This window comes from Delphinus delphis, chromosome 16 (genome assembly GCF_949987515.2).
Source record: "Delphinus delphis chromosome 16, mDelDel1.2, whole genome shotgun sequence".
In the NCBI taxonomy this organism is placed as follows: domain Eukaryota; kingdom Metazoa; phylum Chordata; class Mammalia; order Artiodactyla; family Delphinidae; genus Delphinus; species Delphinus delphis.
The window spans coordinates 56,109,903-56,132,860 of NC_082698.1; the positions used below are offsets into that span (position 1 = coordinate 56,109,903).

At 43.1% G+C, this 22,958-nt stretch overlaps 1 protein-coding gene across 16 annotated transcripts in view; it reads left to right on the top strand.

The window, feature by feature from the left end:
* Positions 1-22,958, top strand: part of KCNMA1 (potassium calcium-activated channel subfamily M alpha 1) — a 739,336-nt gene that overhangs the window by 650,212 nt on the left and 66,166 nt on the right. For all 16 annotated transcript variants that reach the window (XM_060034718.1, XM_060034719.1, XM_060034720.1 and 13 more), the window contains 3 exons: positions 13,754-13,877; positions 17,871-18,095; positions 21,650-21,842. In XM_060034718.1, coding sequence (XP_059890701.1) covers positions 13,754-13,877; positions 17,871-18,095; positions 21,650-21,842 — 542 coding nt within the window. The remainder of the gene's footprint in view (positions 1-13,753; positions 13,878-17,870; positions 18,096-21,649; positions 21,843-22,958) is intronic.

The following is a 22,958-nucleotide window of genomic DNA, read 5'->3' on the forward strand; positions in this document are numbered from 1 at the left end:
CAGTGATCCTCAAATTTCAGCGTCAGAATCATCTGGAGCACCTTGTTGATACAGCTTGATTCAGTAGGTCTGGGCTGGGCTGGAGAACTGCATTTCTCCCAGGCTCCCAGGTGATGCTGAGGCAGCTGGTGTGGGGTCATGCTTCGAGAACCACCGCTTACGGGAATCAGAGCCGTGGGAGGAGCTTCACGTGATGGGGACCCTTCTCACAGAAATGTTCAGCCCTGGCACTGGAGCACTAAACAGTTGTTAAAAACAGCTGTGTTGACCGCATTGTACATCAGACACGAGTCCTGTCTGCTGATCAGTTACAGCAGCTGGCTTCAGGCACATTCCAGGCAGCCTGACTGGTTAGAGACATACTACAGAGTCTCCCTTCCTTCCGATCACGATGCCCTAATTTCAAGTACTGTCCCTGTAAAGCGGAGAAACAGCGCAAGAGCCTTGATTCTTCCTCAAACAAATGGTCTCAAGGTGTCAAAGGCGAAGGGGCTCTCACTGGACACTTTTTCTGGTCTGCATAGAGGGTCTGGGGGAGTTTCTGTTGAATGATTTGAGATGTTCAGAGACCAGAGATCATTCATCAGCTTCTCTTGGTAGTTGGTTGTTTACTGGGTCCTCTGCAGGGTTCTGGAAATGTGTGGAAGAGTAAAACCGGAGTTCCCTGCCCTGAAGAACATCACCAGACAGTTGTGCAAATCATTATCTCTGAAAGAGCATCTTACTTCTGTTAAGGGCTCCCAGGAGGGGAAAGCCACGTCTGTCTCTGAGGTTATGGAGGAGGACAGCACAGGAGGAATATTTGAAGCAAACCGGGAGGCTTCAGAAGCGTTCTGGTACCCTTACTATGGTGCCTGACATAACAGATACTCAGTAAAATCAGTCTTTGCCACTGGGGTGAAAGGCCTGCAGAGGCATGAGAAATGGCCCAATTTTATCAAGCCTCCCGTTTCCCAGGGAGACTTCTGCAGAGATGGCCTCAATCTAGATGGGACGCTTGTAATGATAGGAGGGGCCTTATCATGTGATGAGAAATGAGGTCCTGAAAATCAAGCAAGGGAAAGGATGCAATTTTAAACCCATTTGGTAACTTTCCTCTTTCATACCTTTTGTTTGTCGGTTTGGTTTGGTTTGTACTTGTACTTTAATGTAAATTTCTGAAGTCCAGCATCGGACCCACTGCCACACAGAAAAATTTGAATTTTCCTCCAAGAGGAACTGTGCTCTTTAAAATATAATGCCACCTTCTTCACAGCAGGTTTGCTAGAAAAGAGATTTGTGGTTTTGCTTTAGGCTGTTGTCTTCAAGGCAAGCTTTTTGTGTGTCTGCTGTAGCTGGGCATTTAGTTCACTTCCTGAGATTAATTGATGGCAAGCGGCATTCCTTGCTCCGCAGACCCTCAAAACGATGATCTTTTATTCTTTTCTTGAAGTGAAGTATGCTTAATATCTAGCTGCGGACTTTGGAGGTATGAGCTGAGATTCAAGAAGCATAGCTATGAAAAATTTAACTCACTGGAGCTCCTCGGTTGTTATAAAAATGTGGGTATTCCTAAATGGAGTCTTCAGATATTGGGACAAGACAAAAACTCACCCAGCCTTAGTTGATTATTGAGGCTCCCCTTAGCACATTGTCCTGACAGGGACTCATGGGGAAATTTTCTACTGATAATTCACACCAGCTGTGCATTTCATAAATGCCCGCCATGCTGCTTTTCTTTTTTGCAACGTAGAGGGCACTGTGGCTTGGGGCGCTGCAGTGGGGAATGAGCACGATCCAGCTGCCTCCTGCAAGTGGGAGGGGGTAAGACGGGGGCCACGCTGCACTGACTTCCAGTTAAGAAGACCTCTCTGGGCAAAGCAGTGTTCTCTTCCCACTAACTGTCTTCTCTACATTACTTATCCACTCTGTTTCCCATCTGTACCAGTGGGTGATAATAACAGAAATTACCTGTAAGTATCATTGTGATGAGTAAATCACAAAATGTAGGTAAAAGTTTTAGCACAGCAACATTTATAAGAGCTCAACCCATGATGGCTAGTCATCTTAGTAGCAACAGTAGTAGTAGTAATAGTCTAGTAGTCAAAGTAATAGTAGGAGAACCCCACACCTTTATTATTGAACCACTTTCTGTTTCCTGTCTCCTTTCACCATTGTAACAGCTACAAATATATAAGTGAGTTCTAAGCAAAGAATAAAAGAATGATAATAATAACAGTAGTTAACCTTTATTGAGGGCATGCTCTGTGTCAAGTTCTGTGCTAAGTGCATGCCATGTCTTTACTCAGGCAACCCTCAAATTGACTCCATTAACTAATGATGATGTTTAACATTCCCATTTTACAGATAAAGAAACTGAGGCAAGGCACAATGTAGCAAGCAGTAGATGAGCCAAAACCTGATGAAAGACATTTTGGCTCTGGAGCCAGTATACTTAATCACTAAAGAAACAGGTGGTTTTCTGCCCTCAGTGGTATCCACTTCCAAACACTCCCTTGGGGGGTCAACTCTCTTGGTTCCACTGAACAAATTAACTGGCTAGTGTCCGGGTTTCTTGTTTTCTTTGGTTGGACTGTCATAAGTATTGATCCTCAAATGCAAGTTAAAGACTGGGGGAGAAGTTTCCTTCCAGATAGAGCAGATCCAGTTGTGTACGTATGTGACCCAAACTCTTTCATGAAGATACTGTGTCTTTCTGGTATGTTTCCATGTATTCCTAAACTGATGGCAGGATGCTTTTCTCCTTTAAATGAACAGCTGAGCCCTAAGGTGCAAGAAGGACAGCCAGGGTCATCAGTGGAGTGACATCTGGTACATTGTGCCCGTTTTTCTTTGAGGTGCACTATTGTATTAATTTGCTCAGGCTGCCGTAACAAAGTACTACAGACTGAGTGTCTTAAACAACAGACATTTATTTTCTCACGGTTCTGGAGGTTGGAAGTCCAAGATCAAGCTGTTGGCAGGGTTGGTTCCTTCTGAGGCCTCAGAGGAAGGATCTGTTTCAGGCCTCTCTCCTTGGCTGGTAGATGGCCATCTTCTCCCCATGACTTCACATCATCCTCCCTCTGTACATGTCTGTGCCCAAATTTCCTCTTCTTATAAAGACGACAGTAATATTGGATTAGGGCCTACCCTAATGACCTCATTTTAACTGAATCACCTCTTTAAAGACCATATCTCAAAATAGAGTTACAGTCTGAGATACTGGGAGTTAGGACTACAACATACAAATTTTATGGGGGCGGGGATACAACTCAGACCATAACAACTACACAGCAGATACACTTCACCTCATAGTTTTACCCTAAAATAAGACTTGTACGTTGGCTAAGTGGTAAGTGGCAAATGAGCCTTGAATCAATTTTGGGGGAGTTGGGATTACTTTCTGAGTTGAAGAAATATATAAAATAGTTAAGATGTGAAAGGCAATATCTAGTATTGGGCCTCGGTTCCAAGTAAATCTTTAAGGAGTTGTCCGAGAGCCCATGAAAGTGATTCTCTTTGTTGTTCTGTAAATTGATAATGTTGGGATACTTTGTTCAGGGAGGTTTCTGATGGCCCTCCTTCCCCCCGCCGCCCCAACCAAAGCACTGTTGGTTGTTGTGCTCCATGGCAAGCGCTTGGGCTTTCTCCTATTAATACAGAGTCCAATTTAGAAGGAGAAGTTCCTGTAGACAAGTAGCCTACGCCAGCCCTGTGGCACTTACGTTGCTACAGGAACAGACATGGCAAAGAAATGTATCCTGTCTGGCCCAAAGTAGCTAGTGACTCTCCTGTTGCTGAAATCAATCACGTTCCAAGCTTCCTCCCAGACGTCTAGTGAATCTAGTTAATGAGAAGCAGTTCTAGTAATCAGTCTTCAGTGCTTCTTATCTCCCGTCTTTGCTCCCCAAACAACTTTTCTATGCTTACTCCATGCCATCCAGCCTTTTGATACCCAACAGTGGTTCAGTATTTCCAAAATCCTTCCAGTCAGCACTCGTTCATTGAGAGAAGAGTCCTTAAAAGTCCTTAAAGGTCACCCAACATTTATAAGGAAATTTATAATGAAATCCGATCTATATTCACAGCTCCTCAGGAATGTCTCAAATGATGAGAAATCCACTGCCTTGGGAAACAACCCATGTCATTTTTAAAATACCTTCCATTTGTAAGGAAACGTTCTTCCTTTCTGGAAACTTGAGTTTGGCTCTATCTAACTCCCTAGTCTGAGCTCCATTGGTCATAATCAGTCGAATCCATCTCTTCCACTTGACTCCCATCGCACATCTGAGGGCAGCTCAGGTCTTCTGTACCTCAGGTCGGGCAATACGACATCTCCAACCCCAATGGTTTGGGGTGCCTTTCTTTGGCTCTTTTCTTTTGCATCTCAATCATCTGAACGGCTCCTAGTGGGTCATGACTATAATATGCTGAGATTCCTCCTTACCTTTCAGGGCTCAGATCAAAAGTTATCTTCTGGGCTTCCTCGGTGGCGCAGTGGTTGAGAATCCGCCTGCTTATGCAGGGGACGCGGGTTCGTGCGCCGGTCCGGGAAGATCCCACATGCCGCGGAGCGGCTGGGCCCGTGAGCCGCGACCACTGGGCATGCGCGTCCGCAGCCTGTGCTCCGCAGCAGGAGAGGCCACGACAGTGAGAGGCCCGCGTACCGCCAAAAAAAATAAAATTAAAAAAAAGTTATCTTCTTTGCAAAGCCTTTCTTGATGTTACTCAAATACCAGGCAATGCACAGCTTTCCTGGTGTTCTCAGACCACCTTGTACATTCACTTTGCTATAACACTTACCACAGTGTATCACAACCGTTGATGGACATTTTCTCTCTTGCTCGCTGTATTATAACTCTCTGACTAGGGACTGTACCTTCAACATTGCGGTATCCTCCATTCCCGGCACAGAAGAGGGGATTCCCGTTTATTGATTGCTTTACTGATTCAAGAAACCAAAGTTCAAATTTCAGGTACCATGGCTGATCAGAAACGGAAATATCTTTGTTCAGGGAGGTTTTTGACAGTCTTCAGATCAGCTCCTTTTAGTAACATCCTGGATGACTTATATTTAAATGATCCGGGGCAGGCTGAGAGGCTTGCAGGAAGTACGGAGTGCGGCGTGGCTTACCACTGAGACTTCCCTGAGGCTTCTGGATGTTCCAGTGCAAATCCTGGCTTACAGCCCTAGTGTCAAATGATACCTGGTGTACCCAAATCTCTGCCCTAGTTAATGAGGCTTGACATTTAAAAAGCTGTCTTTCTTTCTTTTCACTGAGGGACAATTGATCATCAGGCTTGTTTATTTACTTTTTTTTTTTTCAGTAGGAAACATTTTTTTAATAGATCTTTATTGGAGTATAATTGCTTTACAATACTGTGTTAGTTTCTGTTGTACACCAAAGTGAATCAGCCATATGCATACATATGTCCCCATATCCTCTCCCTCTTGAGCCTCCCTCCCACCCTCCCTATCCCACCCGTCTAGGTCATCGCAAAGCACCGAGCTGATTTTTGTGTGCTATGCAGCTGCTTCCCACTAGCCAACTATTTTACATTCGGTAGTGTATATATGTCGATGCTACTCACTTTGCCCCAGCTTCCCCCTCCCACCCTGTGTCCTCAAGTGCATTCTCTATGTCTACATCTTTATTCCTGCCCTGCAACTAGGTTCATCAGCACCATTTTTTTTTTTTTAGATTCCATATATATGCGTTAGCATACAGTATTTGTTTTTCTCTTTTTGACTTACTTCACTCTGTATGACAGACTCTAGGTCCATCCACCTCACTACAGATAACTCAATTTCGTTTCTTTTTATGGCTGAGTAATATTCCATTGTGTATATATGCCACATCTTCTTTATCCATTCATCTGTCAGTGTACATTTAGGTTGCTTCCATGTCCTGGCTATTGTAAATAGAGCTGCAATGAACATTTTGGTACATGTCTCTTTTTGAATTATGGTTTTCTCAGGGTATATGCCCAGTAGTGGGATTGCTGGGTCACATGGTAGTTCTAATTTTAGTTTTTTAAGGAACCTCCATAATGTTTTCCATAGTGGTTGTATCAATTTACATTCCCAGCAACAGTGCAAGAGGGTTCCCTTTTCACCACACCCTTTCCAGCATTTATTGTTTCTAGACTGTTTGATAATGGCCATTTTGACCGGCATGAGGTATCATTATAGTTTTGATTTGCATTTCTCTAATAATTAGTGTTGTTGAGCGTCTTTTCATGTGCCTCTTGGCCATCTGTATGTCTTCCTTGGTGAAATGTCTATTTAGGTCTTATGCCCATTTTTTAAATTGGATTTTTTTTTTTTTTTTTGATGTTGAGCTCCGTGAGCTGTTTGTATATTTTGGAGATTAATCCTTTGTTGTTTCATTTGCAATTAGTTTCTCCCATTCTGAGCGTTGTCTTTTTGTCTTGTTTATGGTTTCCTTTGCTGTGCAAAAGCTTTTAAGTTTCATTAGGTCCCATTTGTTTCTTTTGTTTTTATTTCCATTTCTCTAGGAGGTGGGTCAAAAAGGATCTTGCTGTGACTTATGTCACAGAGTGTTCTGCCTGTGCTTTCCTCTAAGTGTTTTATAGTGTCTGGCATTACATTTAGGTCTCTAATCCATTTTGAGTTTATTTTTGTATATGGTGTTAGGGAGTGTTCTAATTTCATTCTTTTACATGTAGCTGTCCAGTTTTCCCAGCACCACTTATTGAAGTGGCTGTCTTTTTTCCATTTTATGTTCTTGCCTCCTTTGTCATAAATTAGGTGACCATATGTGCATGGGTTTATCTCTGGGCATTCTACCCTGTACCACTGATCTATATTTCTGTTTTTGTGCCAGTACCATACTGTCTTGATTACTGTAGCTTTGTGGTATAGTTCAAACTTGAGGTGCTGATTCCTCCAGTTCTGTTTTTCTTTCCCAAGTTTGCTTTGGCTGTTCTAGGTCTTTCGAGGCTGTTCGAGGTTTCCATACAAATTGTAAAATTTTTTGTTCTAATTCTGTGAAGAGTGCCAGTGGTAGTTTGGTAGGGATTGCATTGTATCTGTAGATTGCTTTGAATCTGTAGATTGCTTTGGGTAGTATAGTCATTTTCACAATATTGATTCTTCCAGTCCAAAACATGGTATGGTATATTTCTCCATCTGTTTATGTCATCTTTGATTTCTTTCATCAGTGTTTTATAGTTTTCTGAGTACAAGTCTTTCGCCTACTTAGGCAGGTGTATTCCTAGGTATTTTATTCTTTTTGTTGTGATGGTAAATGGGAGTGTTTCCTTAACTTCTCTTTCTGATTTTTTTTTTTTTGTTGGTATATAGGAATACCAGCGATTTCTGTGCATTAATTTTGTATTCTGCAACCTTACCAAATTCATTGATTAGTTCTAGTAGTTTTCTGGTGGCATCTTTAGGATTTTCTATGTATAGTATCATGTCATAGGCAAACAGTGACAGTTTTACTTCTTGTTTTCCAATTTGTATTCCTTTTATTTCTTTGTCTTCTCTGATTGCCATGGCTAGGACTTCCAAAACTATGTTGATTAAGAGTGACAAGAGTGGGCATCCTTGTCTTGTTCCTGATCTTAGTGGAAATGCTTTCAGTTTTTCACCATTGAGTATGATACTTAATGTGGGTTTGTCATATATGGCCTTTATTATGTTGAGGTAGGTTCCCTCTGTGCCCATTTTCTGGAGAGTTTTGATCATAAATTGGTGTTGAATTTTGTCAGAAGCTTTCTCTGCATCTATTGAGATGATCATATAGTTTTTATTCCTTAATTTGTTAATGTGGTGTATCACACTGATTGATTTGCGTATATTGAAGAGTCCTTTCATCCCTGGGATAAATCCCACTTGATCATGGTGTATGATTCTTTGTTGTTGGATTCTGTTTGCTAGTATTTTGCTCAGGATTTTTGCATCTATGTTCATCAGTGATATTGGTGTATACTTTTCTTTTTTTGTGATATCTTTTTCTGGTTTTTGCATCAGGGTGATGATGGCTTTGTAGAAATTATTTGGGAGTGTTTCTCCCTCTGAAATTTTTTGGAAGAGTTTGAGAAGGATAGGTGTTAGCTCTTCTTTACATGTTTGATAGAATTTGCCTGTGAAGCTACCTGGTCCTGGACTTTTGTTTGCTGGAAGATTTTTAATTACAGTTTCAATTTCATTACTTGTGATAGGTCTGTTTATATTTTCTGATTCTTCCTGGTTCAGTCTTGGAAAATTGTACCTTTCCAAGAATTTGTCCATTTCTTTGTGGTTGTCCATTTTATTGGTGTGTAGTTGTTTGTAGGAGTCTCTTATAATCCTTTGTATTTCTGCAGTGTCAGTTGTGATTTCTCCTTTTTCATTTCTAATTCTGTTGATTTGCATCCTCTCCCTTTTTTTCTTGATGAGTCTGGCTAATGGTTTATCAATTTTGTTTATCTTTTCAAAGAACCAGCTTTTAGTTTTATTGATCTTTGCTATTGTTTTCTTCATTTCTATTTCATGTATTTCTGCTCTGATCTTTATGATTTTTTTCCTTCTACTGGCTTTGGGTTTTCTTTGTTCTTCTTTCTCTAGTGTAGGGTTAGATTGTTTATTTGCGATTTTTCTTGTTTCTTGAGGTGAGACTGAATTGCTCTAAACTTCCCTCTCAGAACTAACTGCTTTTGCTGTGTACCATAGGTTTGGGATTGTCATGTTTTCATTGCCATTTGTTTCTATGTATTTTTTAATTTCTTCTTTGATTTTTCCAGTGATCTCTTGGTTATTTAGTAGCACACCGTTTAGCCTCCATGTATTTGTGTTTTTACATTTTTTTTCCTGTAACTGATTTCCAATCTCATAGAGTTGTGGTCAGAAAAGATGCTTGATACGATTTCAATTTTCTTAAATTTTCTGAGGCTTGATTTGTGACCGAAGTTGTGATCTATCCTGGAGAATGTTCCAGGTGCACTTGAGAAGAATGTGTGTTCTGCCAGTTTTGGGTGGAATGTTCTGTAAATGTCAATTAAATCTATCTGGTCTATTGTGTCATTTAAAGCTTGTGTTTCTTTATTTATTTTCTGTTTGTATGATCTGCCCATTGGTGTAGGTGGGGTGTTAAAGTCCCTACTATTATTGTGTTACTGTCAGTTTCTCCTTTCATGGTTGTTAGCATTTGCCATATGTATTGACGTTCTCCTAACATTTATAGTTGTTATATCTTCTTCTTGGATTGATTGTTTGATCATTATGTAATGTCCCTCCTTATCTCTTGTAACAGTCTTGTTTTTTTTTTTTTTTTTTTTTTTTGCGGTACGTGGGCCTCTCACTGTCGTGGCCTCTCCCGTTGTGGAGCACAAGCTCCGGACACGCAGGCTCAGTGGCCATGGCTCATGGGCCCAGCTGCTCCGTGGCATGTGGGATCTTCCCGGACTGGGGCACAAACCCGTGTCCCCTGCATAGGCAGGCGGACTCTCAACCACTGCGCCACCAGGGAAGCCCTAACAGTCTTTATTTTAAAGTCTATTTTATCTGATATAAGCACTGCTACTCCAGGTTTCTTTTGATTCCCATTTGCATGGAATATCTTTTTCCATCCCTTCACTTTCAGTCTGTATGTGTCCCTAGGTCTGAAGTGGGTCCCTTGTAGACAGCATATATACGTGTCTTGTTTTTGTATCCATTCAGCCAGTCTGTGTCTTTCGGTTGGGGCATTTAATCCATTTACATTCAAGGTGATTATCGATATGTATGTTCCTATTACCATTTTCTTAATTGTTTTGGGTTTGTTTTTGTGGGTCTTTTTCTTCTCTTGTGTTTCTCACCTAGAGAAGCTTCTTTAGCATATATTGTAAAGCTGGTTTGTTGGTGCTGAATTCTCTTAGTTTTTGCCAGTCTGAGAAGCTTTTGATTTCTCCATTGAATCTGAATGAGATCCTTGCTGGGTAGAGTAATCTTGGTTGTAGGTTTTTCTCTCTCATCACTTTATGTATATCCTGCCACTCCCTTCTGGCCTGCAGAGTTTCTGCTGAAAAATCAGCTGATAACCTTATGGGGATTCCTTTGTATGTTATTTTTTGTTTTTCCCCTTGCTGCTTTTAATATTTTTCTTTGAATTTAATTTGTGTTACTTTGATTAATATGTGTCTTGGTCTGTTTTTCCTAGGGTATATCCTGTATAGGACTCTCTGTGCTTCCTGGACTTGGGTGACTACTTCCTTTCCCATGTTAGGGAAGTTTTCAACTATAATCTCTTCAAATATTTTCTGAGACCCTTTCTTTTTCTCTTCTTTTTCTAAGGGCCCTATAATTCGAATGTTGGTATGTTTAGTGTTGTCCCAGATGTCTCTGAGGTTGTCTTCAATCCTTTTCAACCTTTTTTCTTTATTCTGCTCCTTGGCAGTTATTTCCACCATTCTGTCTTCCAGCTCACATATTCGTTCTTCTGCCTCAGGTATTCTGTTATTGGTTCCTCCTAGTGTATTTTTCATTTCAGTTATTGTGTTGTTCATCTCTGTTTGTACTTTAGTTCTTCTAGATCTTTGTTAAACATTTTTGTAGTTTCTAAATCTGTGCCTCCATTCTATTTCCTAGATACTGGATCATCTTTACTGTCATTACTCTGAATTCTTTTTCAGGTAGATTGCCTATTTCCTCTTCATTTATTTGGTCTTATAGGTTTTTACCTTACTCCTTCACCTGTGACATATTTTTTTGCCATCTCACTTTTTTTTTTTTTAATGAGTGGGGTTGTGTTCCTGTCTTACTGGTTGTTTGGCCTGAGGCTTCCAACACTGGAGTTTGTAGGCTGTTGGGTAGAGCTGGGTCTTGGTGCTGAGATGAGGACCTCCGTGAGCCCTCACTCCAATGAATATTCCCTGGGGTCTGAGGTTCCCCGTTAGTCCAGTGGTTTGGACTCAGAGCTCCCGCTGCAGGAGCTTCAGCCCGACCCCCGGCTCATGAACCAAGATCCCGCAAGCCATGTGGGGTGGTTAGAAAAAGAAACAAAGTAAAAAATAAAATTAGACTAGGCAACTAATAGATATGTTAGAAAGAATATAAAAATAAAAATATAGATGAATCAACAACTGGAAGATACAACAGTACCACAATAGTAACAAAGAGGAGGAGGGAAAGGAAAATTTACAAAGGGGGAAAGGGCCTTGGCTGTGGAGAGCAGGGCCTAAGCAAGGGTGAGGTTTGGGCCGTGGGTGGGGCCAAGGCTCAGGACCCACTGGGCTGGAAAAGGCCCTGGGGGCTGTGGGGGGTGGGGCTTAGGCTCAACAGAACAGCAGGGGCCCAGGCGTGCCCCCCACCCCTGGTCTCAGAGGGCAGGGGACCTCACCTGGGGGCCCAGCAGGCTTCCTGGCCCGAGTGGGCAGGGCAGTCGCCCTCTGCTCCTCTCCCACTCCTCCGGAGGGCCCCTCCCGCCTGCCTCTCCTGATCTCCCCGGCCTCAGGGGCGCCAATCTTGTCTGGCCTCCACTTCTCCTCCCCTCTCAGTCCCCCCACGTCCTACCAGTTCATTTGGGGGTTCCTCCTGTCTCCTTGGGTGTCAGGGTCCTCCACCAGTGACTGGCAGGTGCCCTAGTTGTGGGGAGATGCTAACTCGGCATCTTCCCACCTTATTTACTTTTCTAGGATGAGGGTTGGAGGCCAGAGTAACCAAGGGATGATTGCTTCCCTAAAAGATAGGGAATCAAAATGTATCTCCTCTCCCTCAAGGCACGTATTTTGTGACAGGAATTTTGGCCAGCTTACTACAGCGTTTGCTTGCTTGCTAATATTATATGAATATAAATCCTGAATACACTGGGGGCAGGTCTCAGACCTCCCTGAGATAATACCTCCTCTCCAACCAATAAACAACCTGGCTCTGTATCTTCAGGCCAAATTTATTAAGGTCCGCTTCCAACTGAAATACATTCTTCTAGGGCTGGGAAGAAAGAGTCCATTCTGTTCATTTTCTCAGACCTCTTCTTTATGGTGGGTCGTGGATATCTATAGAACTCTTAAAGAGTCTTCAAGGACAAAAATATTCAGATTTGATCTTGCCCTGATCTGTGACCCATTCTTACCAGCAAGTGCCTTTTTATTTTAGCATTTTTGACGGAGCTCAGTATTTGAAAGATGACCTGCTGGTTTACAACACCTCTCACATTCCAACAACCCATCTACCGAGATGTTGTTCCGAGCTAACTGTTCTTCTCCTTTTAAGATCAGATATGACAGTTCCTATAGTAATCTAGCGTGTTCATTGAAGATAACTTTGCGGGATGGCTTCACATGATATTTGTCATTTGGTGTAGCCTAAAAGAAAATTCTCAGGAATAAATAAATGCAGTGAGAGTCTTCCCATCTGAAGTGGGATTGGAAGGCCTATTAGGAGGGCCATGGTAGAGATCCTGAAGACTTACTAATAGGTCTCTGGACTATGTAGGAGGGATTGCTATCCCACTGTCTTTGTTCTGAACATACAAATGAGAAATACCAGAGAACTTTCAGAGGAGGAAGTACTAAGAACTAAATAAAGTTCACTCTTTAATGCTTGAAATAGATGGTTTCAAAGGTAAAATCACTTCACAGTAAATTTTGGAATTTCAACTCATTTTCATTTTCTATCTTGAATTGACAAGATTATTCAGGGAAAATGGCTCCACTGCACAGATAGCCAACTATGCCTGGGACATTGTCCTAATTTTATGCAGTTATTCTTGTAGAAACCCAAATGCCTCCCTGAAAATAGAGGTGCAGAATCTCTATCAGAGATAGAATCTAGACAATGGATGTGGACCAAGATGCAGGATTATATTTCTTATGCTGTAAGCTTGTTAGAGCTGCCTGATTCTATTGTAATTCTTGAGGTTATCGGTAAGGCTCTGCCCATCCACTGGAGGGGAGGCCTCTGTAGAGGCAACTTTCTTTTCCTCCAGTAAACGAGGCAAGAGGGGGTGACTGTAGCTCTGAGAATTCAAGACAAGTTTATTAAGATGCCTCTGAGCTTGAGGCTCTCATCTAAGGAGTGTGGCAGTTGGGAGGTGAAGGTAGGGGTAGGGGAGAGCATCATTGGACAGTGAGTGCAAATACAGTTGTCAAGGCAAGGAGAGAGGGTGTTGTTTAGTATTGAAATCATGTATTCCAGATGTGGGCATTTGGTAGTCAGTCTGCTCTGAAGTGACATGCTGCTGAATCTTTAAAGGGCTTCAGCCAGGGAGAGCAAAATCCGATTGGGCAAATTGCTAAAATATTTAAAGTGCAGCCTGTTAAAGCTTTTAGTGCGAAGAGCATCACGTCAGAAGTTGTAGTCAGAAGGAGCGAGTAATTGGCTTTCCGTCCTCGTGCCAGTCAGTCAGTCAGCATGAGGCTCTATTCCTATTCCTTCCTCTTCATTGCCAATGCTAATAACAACACTTGAGGGTGTGTGCATGTGTGTGTGTGTGTCTCATGGAGAGATTGGATAGCTGGTAAAAGGAGAATAGAAGGAGTGAGACATCCATAAGAAGGGAGACTAAATCCACAAAATGATGTGAAGTCCATTTTAGAAAAAGGAGAACAGGAGAGAAAGGCAGAATTACTACCCGACAAAGGTCACCTGCGTGTCCAGGAGGTGGTGGTGGTGGTGGTTTGAGGTAGTTATCTTTCAAAGGATGGGTTCTGCAAGCAAGAGAGTGGCCGTCAGTGACAACCACTTCCTCTGCATGTTTCATCTCCTCCGAGGTGTAACGCACGGGGCACTTTCCATTTATAATTTATCACATTTTCCACTTCGGTTTTCCTGTCCTCTTCTCCCCAGGCATGACCCCTTGTTAATTCCCGGCAATGATCGGATTGACAACATGGACTCCAACGTGAAGAAGTACGACTCTACTGGGATGTTTCACTGGTGTGCACCCAAGGAGATAGAGAAAGTCATCCTGGTGAGTGACAGATTACAGAATTGATGCCATCCTCTTCTGTCCCAAATTATGTCTACTAGGAATGAGATTTTCCTAACTGGATGGTGGGGTGATAGTCCCTGCACCTGATTATTTTTATACTTAATATTCAGGACATGTCTTGAAACAGCTAGAACTCTGATCAGAACATGACCTGCGAGTGGAATGTTCAATCACTGAATATGTATTGGCTCATTACCATAGGGTGTGAAATGCATCATGGGAGACAGTATGTACCATAACTCCTGTGGACGTGGCTCTGGGGCCAGAGCCTGCCTGTGCCATTAGCTGTGTGGCCTTGGACGAGTCACTGGAGCTCTTTACACTCTATCTCTTATGTGTAAGAAGATGGAACGAGAATGACCTTAACTCATAGGATGGTAGTGAAGATTAAAACCCATACGTTTTAATAAGTTTATAGGACTCCATAAACTTACGTGTTATTATTATTATTATATATTAAATGCCATGAAGAAATCTGAATGCTACCTGTATTGTCGTTTGTTTGTAACAGTGTCTTGTATCCTTCTAGATAATTGATTTGCGTATTTGTGATCCTTCTTAGCACACGATGTAGGCAGGCAGATCACATTTGCTGATGATGACAAGGGTGACCATGGTCCACCTCGGGAAGGCTGGGGCTCAGAGCGCCGTTTCCTGGTTGACTCCTCTCAGTAGCAGTAGTGGGCTTCTTCTGGTGTGTCCCAAGAATGTCAGCATAGATAACAATCCGTTCTACTCTTTAGACTTGTCCGATTAAGAGCTTTAAGCTTTAATGCCTTCATCTCCTACCGTTTATTGTCTTGCTAATCCATGAAAAATGGATTAATAATCAGGAAGTTCAGATGGAAAGGTTCTTTCTCCCTTGTGCTTTCTAATCCCCGGATTGCTGTGGCCTGCTCCTTTATGTCCACCAGGAAAATCCTATCATTTCTGATGTCATGGCCACCCTTCCTAAGAAAGGACTGTTCCAGTTCCTCAGAATGGCTTTGTGCTCTAATCCATTAGCTTTTTCCCTGTGTTTTATCTGAATGTGTGTGTGATTTCTCAATTTAATTATAATCGAGCATTAAGAACCAATACAGCTTTGTGCTGGAGGCTGTCTGGGAGGTGTGAAAGTTACAGACAAAAGCACAGAAAGTCAGAATTCTTAGGAAACAGCCCCCGTCCAAGGAGTGCAAATGGTTTTCATCACCAAGCTGCTGCACGTGTCTACATCCTGATGTTGTATCTGCCCCACTTTTGCTCTAGGGATATAGACTCATCCTGGTGTTACCCACCTGGGGACAGGTCAAAGGCTTGGTTGGCATTGCGGGATCCAAGGTTTTAATGGCTTGCCTAGATAATCCTGAGGAGTGCATGGCTGACTGACGTTCAGAGCCCCCTGCCAGCACCAAAGGGTTGAGTGAGGCCAGTTACTACTCCCCTCACCTGAAACATAACATCATTTAACAAAACATTTATGACAAACCTATTACATTTTGGGCACTGTTCTTGTTGCTGGGGGTACAACAACTCCTGACTGGTCTCATAGAGCTTCTGTTCCAGTGGGGGCAAAGACCAGATCTCCAGGTAGGCAATGAATATGTAATAACATTTGAGATATTGATAACGTGCTATGAAGAAAATAAAGTGAGGTGATAGGCGAGAAAGGGACTGGGAGGTGCTGTTTAGACAGTGTGGCCCCAAAAGCCCTCTCTAAAGTAACCCTGCACAGAGATGAGAATGCTTGGAAGAGCCAGCAACATGAGGATGCTTTCTGGGCACAGGATACTATCTGCTTTGGGGGTTAGAAAACATGAGACGGCCGTAATTTTGAGGAAATGACCATCTAATTAAAAGATATAAACGTACCATGAAACAATATATTCAAAGCTTAGCGTTACAAGGCACAAAGTGCTGTTTAAATCTAGTATGTGTTTAAGTGGCTGGGGAAGTCTTATTGGATACAAACAGTTGATCTTGGAAGGGGTTTATGGCTCTTAAGGCCCCATTTGGACTAGGCCTTGAAGAATGTGTAGGAAACTCAAGATACACACATAAGTAGTTTCTCTATTGCGTCTTAAACCTGGCAGAATCAGTCTCCCCAAGGCTGAGTCCCAGGAATTGGGATCTTTACCAGGTTCTCCAGGTGATATTGCTGTGGCCGGTCTAAGGATTGGTGTTTTGGTCCCCAGATCTAATTTCCTGTGGTCAGCACCTGTGCCTTGGCCACTCTGCTAATTGATGCCTTCCCTACCTTCCTATTCTAGATTTCGGGACCCGCTTGGTATTCCTCAGGCTTGCTGAAGGGAGCTAGCCTCCCAGATGACAGGTCAATTAAAATTAATCAGGGGTCCCATCACAGCACATTACAAAACTGGTTGACCCTCTACTGGTGGTACCTAGGCACACACACTTCCATGCGGCCAAGATAACTAACTCCAGGCATCATCCATGAAGCAGTGATGTGGGGTGTGACTCCCTAGTGGGTCCTCCTTGGTCACTATTTATAAGACATTTTTTATGGCCTCCGTCTGAGATGTCCCTGTACTGTTGCGGAGAGAAACCAATAATGGTGACAGCCCCTGCTTTAGTCTAACGATCAGGGAGTGAACGCTTGCTTCTTCCTCTCCTTGGGGGTTACTGTAATAACCCTGACATTATCGTGAATTGCAATATTGGCATTTAAACAATCAATACACTGGTCAATTCTAGGGATTAAATCGAGCAGAGTTTGATATGTGCAGGGGACATTAATATGCCTCCCCAAAAGCATCGTAAGCCACACGGGGCCATCCAGACATGCAGTGGGTGGAACGGGAGGAAGAAAGCCAAGATGGGAGGCACCAGACCAGAAAGAGGCAGAGAAAGGCCCAGCACTGGCCTCCTGTGTTACTTTCTGCATGAACACAGTGAGCAGTGGGGCCAGCAGTAGCTAATCATGTGCATTTCCTGGGAAGCTCTAACTGGGCTGATTTATTCCTTCATTTGTCTCCTTTGTAAATACAGGCCTAAAGTTGGGGGAAGACATGGGCTTGTTGCCCTTGCTGTTCTGATCCTTTTAGTGGCTGTTTGGGAATCTTCCTCTGATGACTTAACACAGGTGGCCACTCCAGTCATGTTCCTAGAAACCCCAAGGCAGCGGTAGACATTGGTCGGCAAACTCTCTCTGGAAAGGGTCATATAATAAATAATTTAGGCTTTGCTGGCCATACGGTCTCTGTCACAGCTAATCACCTCTGCTTTTGTAATGTAAAAGCAGCCACAGACAATACCTACGTAAGATTAGCCGTGTTGCAATAAAATTTGGTGGAATTTGAACTTAATATAAGTTTCACATATTATGAAATATGCTTCTTTTGATTTTTTTTCAACCCATTTTCAAACATAAAAACCAATCTAAGCTCACTGGCCATAAAAAAGCAGGCGGTGGACCAGATTTGGCCCATGGGCCAGAGTTTGCCAGCCCCTGGCTCAGGATATCGTGTTCTACCTACTGATGCAGTGACGTCCTACGAGATCCCATCGATGAGTCTAGAATTTGGAACTCATTTCTCAAGCCGAGGCCAGCAGGGGTCTGACTGTTTTATCATCATCTCAGCAACAGAAGCGCACAAGACAGCTCATTTTATCAGCAATTTCCTGGAAACTAAGACTTCCTTTTCCGAATGACATAAATATTGCTATTCCCTCTTATTTTACCCCTGAAAGTTCTGCTGTTATGTATGGATGGCATATCTTCCTCAAATCTTTTCTCAGAGAAGGTAGTGATATGTGTGAATATATGTTTGCACGTATTTATTCCACCAATGTAATTTATACACACCTACTCTAATTATAAATATATATGGCATGTAACATGAAGAAATTAAAAACATAATAGCACATGGTAAGCACTCAGCAATTGTTTACTTGGCATTTTACACAAGTGATGTTTTCAGTCCTTTTCACAACCCCATCTCTCCAATGCCTGTGCCCTTCTCCCTCCGGCAGACTCGAAGTGAAGCCGCCATGACCGTCCTGAGTGGCCACGTGGTGGTCTGCATCTTTGGCGATGTCACTTCAGCCCTGATTGGCCTCCGGAACCTGGTGATGCCACTCCGTGCCAGCAACTTTCACTACCACGAGCTCAAGCACATTGTGTTTGTGGGTTCCATCGAGTACCTCAAGCGGGAATGGGAGACTCTTCATAACTTCCCCAAAGTGTCCATATTGCCTGTAAGTCCAAGGTCACATTAGCAATGCTTTTCTCTTCTTTTCATTCACAAAAGAAAAATCCCAGATGGATAGAGTGGTTGTAGCTTTGATCATGCCTCTGCTTCTTCATCTGGTTATGGACCTGAGGACTCAGCCCTTCCCCTATGCTCTGTCTAGGAATATCCAAACCCTGGGAGACCTTATTAAAAGGGATTTGCAGCCAAGTTTAGTCACTCACCAGTCATGGAGTTTAGCTGGTATCAAACGTATTAACCATATCAGTGTCTATACAGTCTCTCTCTTGCCTACCCAAACCCAGCGCTTCCCAATATTATAGCCCTTATAGCAGAATTTACATAAGGAACTATTTATATCACTTTATTTATGACATTATGAATGCTTGGAGAAATCTTATTTTACCATGTTCTGTTTTTAACGAAATGCATTTAACAGAGTTCTTTATTTCTGTTGTACAAAAGGCCAGCCCCTTCTGCTGGCCAACCCCTCCCTCCCTCCCAGTCATTTAGAAGCCCAGTAATGTTTTCATGAGATTGTGTGTGTGTGTACATGTGTGCACGTGTGTGCATGTGATGTTCTTGATTACAAAACACTAGGACCCAAATCTAAAAGGAACAATTTGGGCCTCCACAATTTAATGAGAGGGCATGGGATACGTGATCTGGGAGTCACATAACTAACTACTTCCCAATCGTTAATCAATATATTTTCCATAAACTTTCAAATAATTGTAGAGCACTGTACATTTCAACCTTTGATATAGTTCTCCAGGTCACAAATCTATGCAAGTATCACTTATACTCCAAACATCTTTCTTGGAAGTTCACATCCCTAAAACTGAGGAACACAGATTTTATTCTATATTTTAAGAAGTCTGGATTTTTTCCCACTTACAGAGCTGAAATTTGTTATTTCTATTATCAGCTTCTAGAACCTCGGAAATGGAAAAAGAAGAGTCAAGTAATATAATTCAATAAGGAAGACATAAGAATCGATCCACAAGTAATGCCCATTCGTAGCTATCAATACCATGTGTCCTAATGTATCCCTGGCGCAGTGGACACTCAATAAATATATAAAGAATTGAGAAAAATATAGACAGATATCTTTTGGCTGCTGGGCCCCAAATTCACTGACTTAGTGAACACACGTGGTTAAACATAGTCACCTGCAGAAAAATAGTCATATACATAAAAGACCATAAGATGAGATATATCATAAGATATATACCTAATTTCAGAAACATGATAGTTGTGATTACATATTTCCATGATTATTTTCCTACATGTGCTCTTCCACATGGTCCTTGGGAACAATGAACTAGGGTCTAAAAGTATTTTGTAAAGAGCTTATTAGTTTTCTGGGATACAGGAGTCTATGTATGTGTGTATGTGTATAGTGTTGGGGGTGTGGGTGTGATGTTTTCTGTGTGTATTTGTTGTGTGTGTTTCCTTCTGTACGCTCTTGTACACATCCACTCATCTGCCTGCATCTATATGAATGAGTTCTCCTACCTGCAGGGCCTTTTCAAACCCTCCAAAATTTATCACACTTGAACACAACATATTAGTACGGAATGGGCCTTCACCTATGTCTCCACATATTTCATTGTTTAAACAGGGCCCCAGATATAGGACCAGCCCAGAGAAACACAAGGTGTTTCTGTGTATGTCATTTGTATTTCTTGAGTTTTGAAATCATGCGTGTTCAGCTGTGCAGGGATTTTCTTATATCACAATTACTGGTGGATTCCCTACAAGGTGAGAATTAAAGGAATATGGATGTAGGCAACTGAGGCTTATACACTGGTGAAATGATTCAGGAAGTTGGTCAGACTTATTTTGTACCAAAAGACCCCAGTAAAAAGGGGGAGACTTCTCCTTCTCTTGAAAGGTCCTGCTCCGGAGCTTGGAATTAGTAGCTTCCCAGCCCCGTAGCACTAGATGCCTCTCCCTCCATAATTCCACTTTGCAGTTACGTTTTGGAGGCTGGGAATAGTATCATGACCGCCACCAAGTCATAAAAGAGGGCTGAGGGGCTTGATCTCTGCAGCCAAGTCCAATCTTCTCAAAGCCCCCTTTCCAGGAAGGAGAACGAGAGGAAGGCATCCAGAGACATAGGCAGTTGACAGACCCTCTCCCTACACGGCCAGTGAGCTGAAGACAGCTCAGGTCTCCATGAAGGCAAGTCGGAAGCTGGATTCAGGTTGGAGGATCAAGGAGGCTGGTGGCTGGCGGTGAACCCCAGAATGATGCCCTTGGGGCCCTATTGCATGGGATGGCCTGATTAGTTCTTCTCTGGTCCCCACACCCAGGACACAGAGCAGGTGGGGGTCATGCCCCTCTCCTCCAATCCTAACCCTTCTGTTTTACCAGTGGCTGCATTCCTGGCCTCTGTCATTACCTCTTTGATCTGGGGATTTTTTTTCCACTGTTTTTTGTTTGTTATGGGATTTTTTAAAAAATCTGTTTACTGGCTTATTTATGTTTAATTACTCCAGTAATATACAAGTATGTTCTTGTTATAGTCAAACAAAGCAGATGTATATCAAGTCAAAAGCAAACCTTTCCTTCACCCGCAATCTTATTTCCCTCCCCAGGGGGAATTACAGTTATTAGTTTAGTGTGTACTTTTCCTGAGCTTTCTCTCTGAGTGTACATACATTTATAAACACATTCATACGTATGTAGTTCTGTTCTGTGGGTTTCTTTTTACATAAATGAAATCATACTTTTTGAATTGTCTAGAACTTGTTTTTTTTGTTTATTTGTTTCACTTGCTCCTCTGTCTTGAGATGCGTCCAAGGCAATACCTACACGGAGAGGTCTTTCAATCCCTTTACCTGCCACATAGACTTCCATTGTATATATATCTGATAGTGTATTTAACCATGCTTCTGTTCTTGGACAGTTAGGTGATTTCCTTGTTTTTCTCTTGCTGAAAATATGCATTCAAATCATATACCTGAAGCGTCACCCCTTTCCGTATCCCCTTTGCAAGAAGCACATTAATTCCACTCGCTCCCACATCCTCCAGATTCAGCCCCACCTCATCACACCGTGCTCCCTGGCTATCTCCTCTTGGCTGCCTTGGGAATTCTAGTTGGAGCTGCTGTCTTTTTGCCTGAGACAGAAGTGACCTGCTATTAAATAAACAGGCATTTGAAAGCCACCCCCTCGTTACATTCTGAAAGCCAGAGGTTGCCACAGGACAGTTACTTAAATCAAGACAATTTCCAGGCAGGAAGAAGATATAGAACCATGGCATAATTCCTCTCCCTCGTTAGTTAGTAATAGCTTGATTGAGTATCGAGAGCAACCCTAAAATGCTGCCATCAGCACCGACTACCCTTTAGATTAACACACAGCTCCTATTCCCTTGACTGTAGTTAGGCCAGCTTAATGTCAAGGCATAAAAAAGATGCTTGTTAAATAATTTCCCAAAGCTCCAGCTCAATCTTTAATTTGTTTTTATTCTTTTCCCCCCTCTTTCCCTCTTGTCCCTCAGTCTCACTTTTGCTTCTCCTTTTTTTTTTCTCTCTTTCCTCTATGCCAAAGGGTACGCCGTTAAGTCGGGCTGATTTAAGGGCCGTCAACATCAACCTCTGTGACATGTGCGTTATCCTGTCAGCCAATCAGAATAATATTGATGATACTTCGCTGCAGGACAAGGAATGCATCTTGGCGTCACTCAACATCAAATCTATGCAGTTTGATGACAGCATCGGGGTCTTGCAGGCTAATTCCCAAGGTAAGGACAGCCTCTCTGCCGTGCCTACGGGGGACAGGGGCTGGCAAGAGGGATATCCTTCACTCCGTAATCCATAGAGGCACGCATCAGCCTGCCTGGTAGAGAAACACACCGTGGCTGCCATGGCTTTCCAAGGGGCATCTGCTGCCTCTTCTTGCCAGCCCGGGCAGTGGGCTTGAGACCCTAACGCCCACACTCTCAGTAGGCTGTCTTCCCCAAAACTAATCCAGCCTTTAAGTGCCACCCGCTCAGCCTTCGCAAACGGTGGCTTTAGGCCCAGGGTCGCCAGCTAAATGCCAGAGCACTGAGGTGATGCTGGCTGAACAATTCTCAGCGTTTCTCCCCAGCATCAGTTTTTGCCATTGACCTGTGTTAAGCTTTGCCGTTGTTATAGCTGCGTGGGGGTGTTAAGCTTTGCGTTGTTATCGGCTGACCGAGGGACGGTGGTCTCTGGAGGGTGGGGAGTATATGGACGCTGAAAGTCATTTAGCAGAAGGTGACACGTGTCAGCCCATGCGTTCTCTGTAGGAGGCATGACAGTGTTAAATGCCACCCATCGGCCACCTCTGTTCTGCCCTGGTCTTCCCTGTCATTTGCTCTGGGACCCTGGGCAGAGGGTTCCAAGTAAAGATGTTGTCTAGGAGTCTCAGAGAGGCGGCACTGCAAAAACCCTGCAACAGACACCTCACTCATCAGGGTGGGATGTGAAGCACTTTCCGCCGAGTGACACCTCTGTGTGGGCTTGCCATGAGCTGCAGGGTCATTGTCATATGCGGTCTCCTGGATAGGTGGCATCGGGTGCCTGCTAGGGACCTGAATGCCATCATTCCAGGAGTAAAGACAGAGGGCGTACAGCCCACAAAGACTACAGCCTCTGGGCTGTGAGGCACCGTCTTACGGATACGATGAAGCTCGGCTCGATCCTGCCGCCTAGACCTACGTGCTACGTTATCTTTCGCCAACTCAGCGTGACCACCACCTCCTTCTAAGGTCCCCCCGACGTTGCAGCGAAGGCTGAAACAGTAGTTTCCAGAAGCCTCTTGTCTGCCTGGTTCTGGGCTGGAGTCTGCCAGTGAGAGAGGGGCAGGAGGGCGAGGTCTGGAAAGTGGAAGAGAA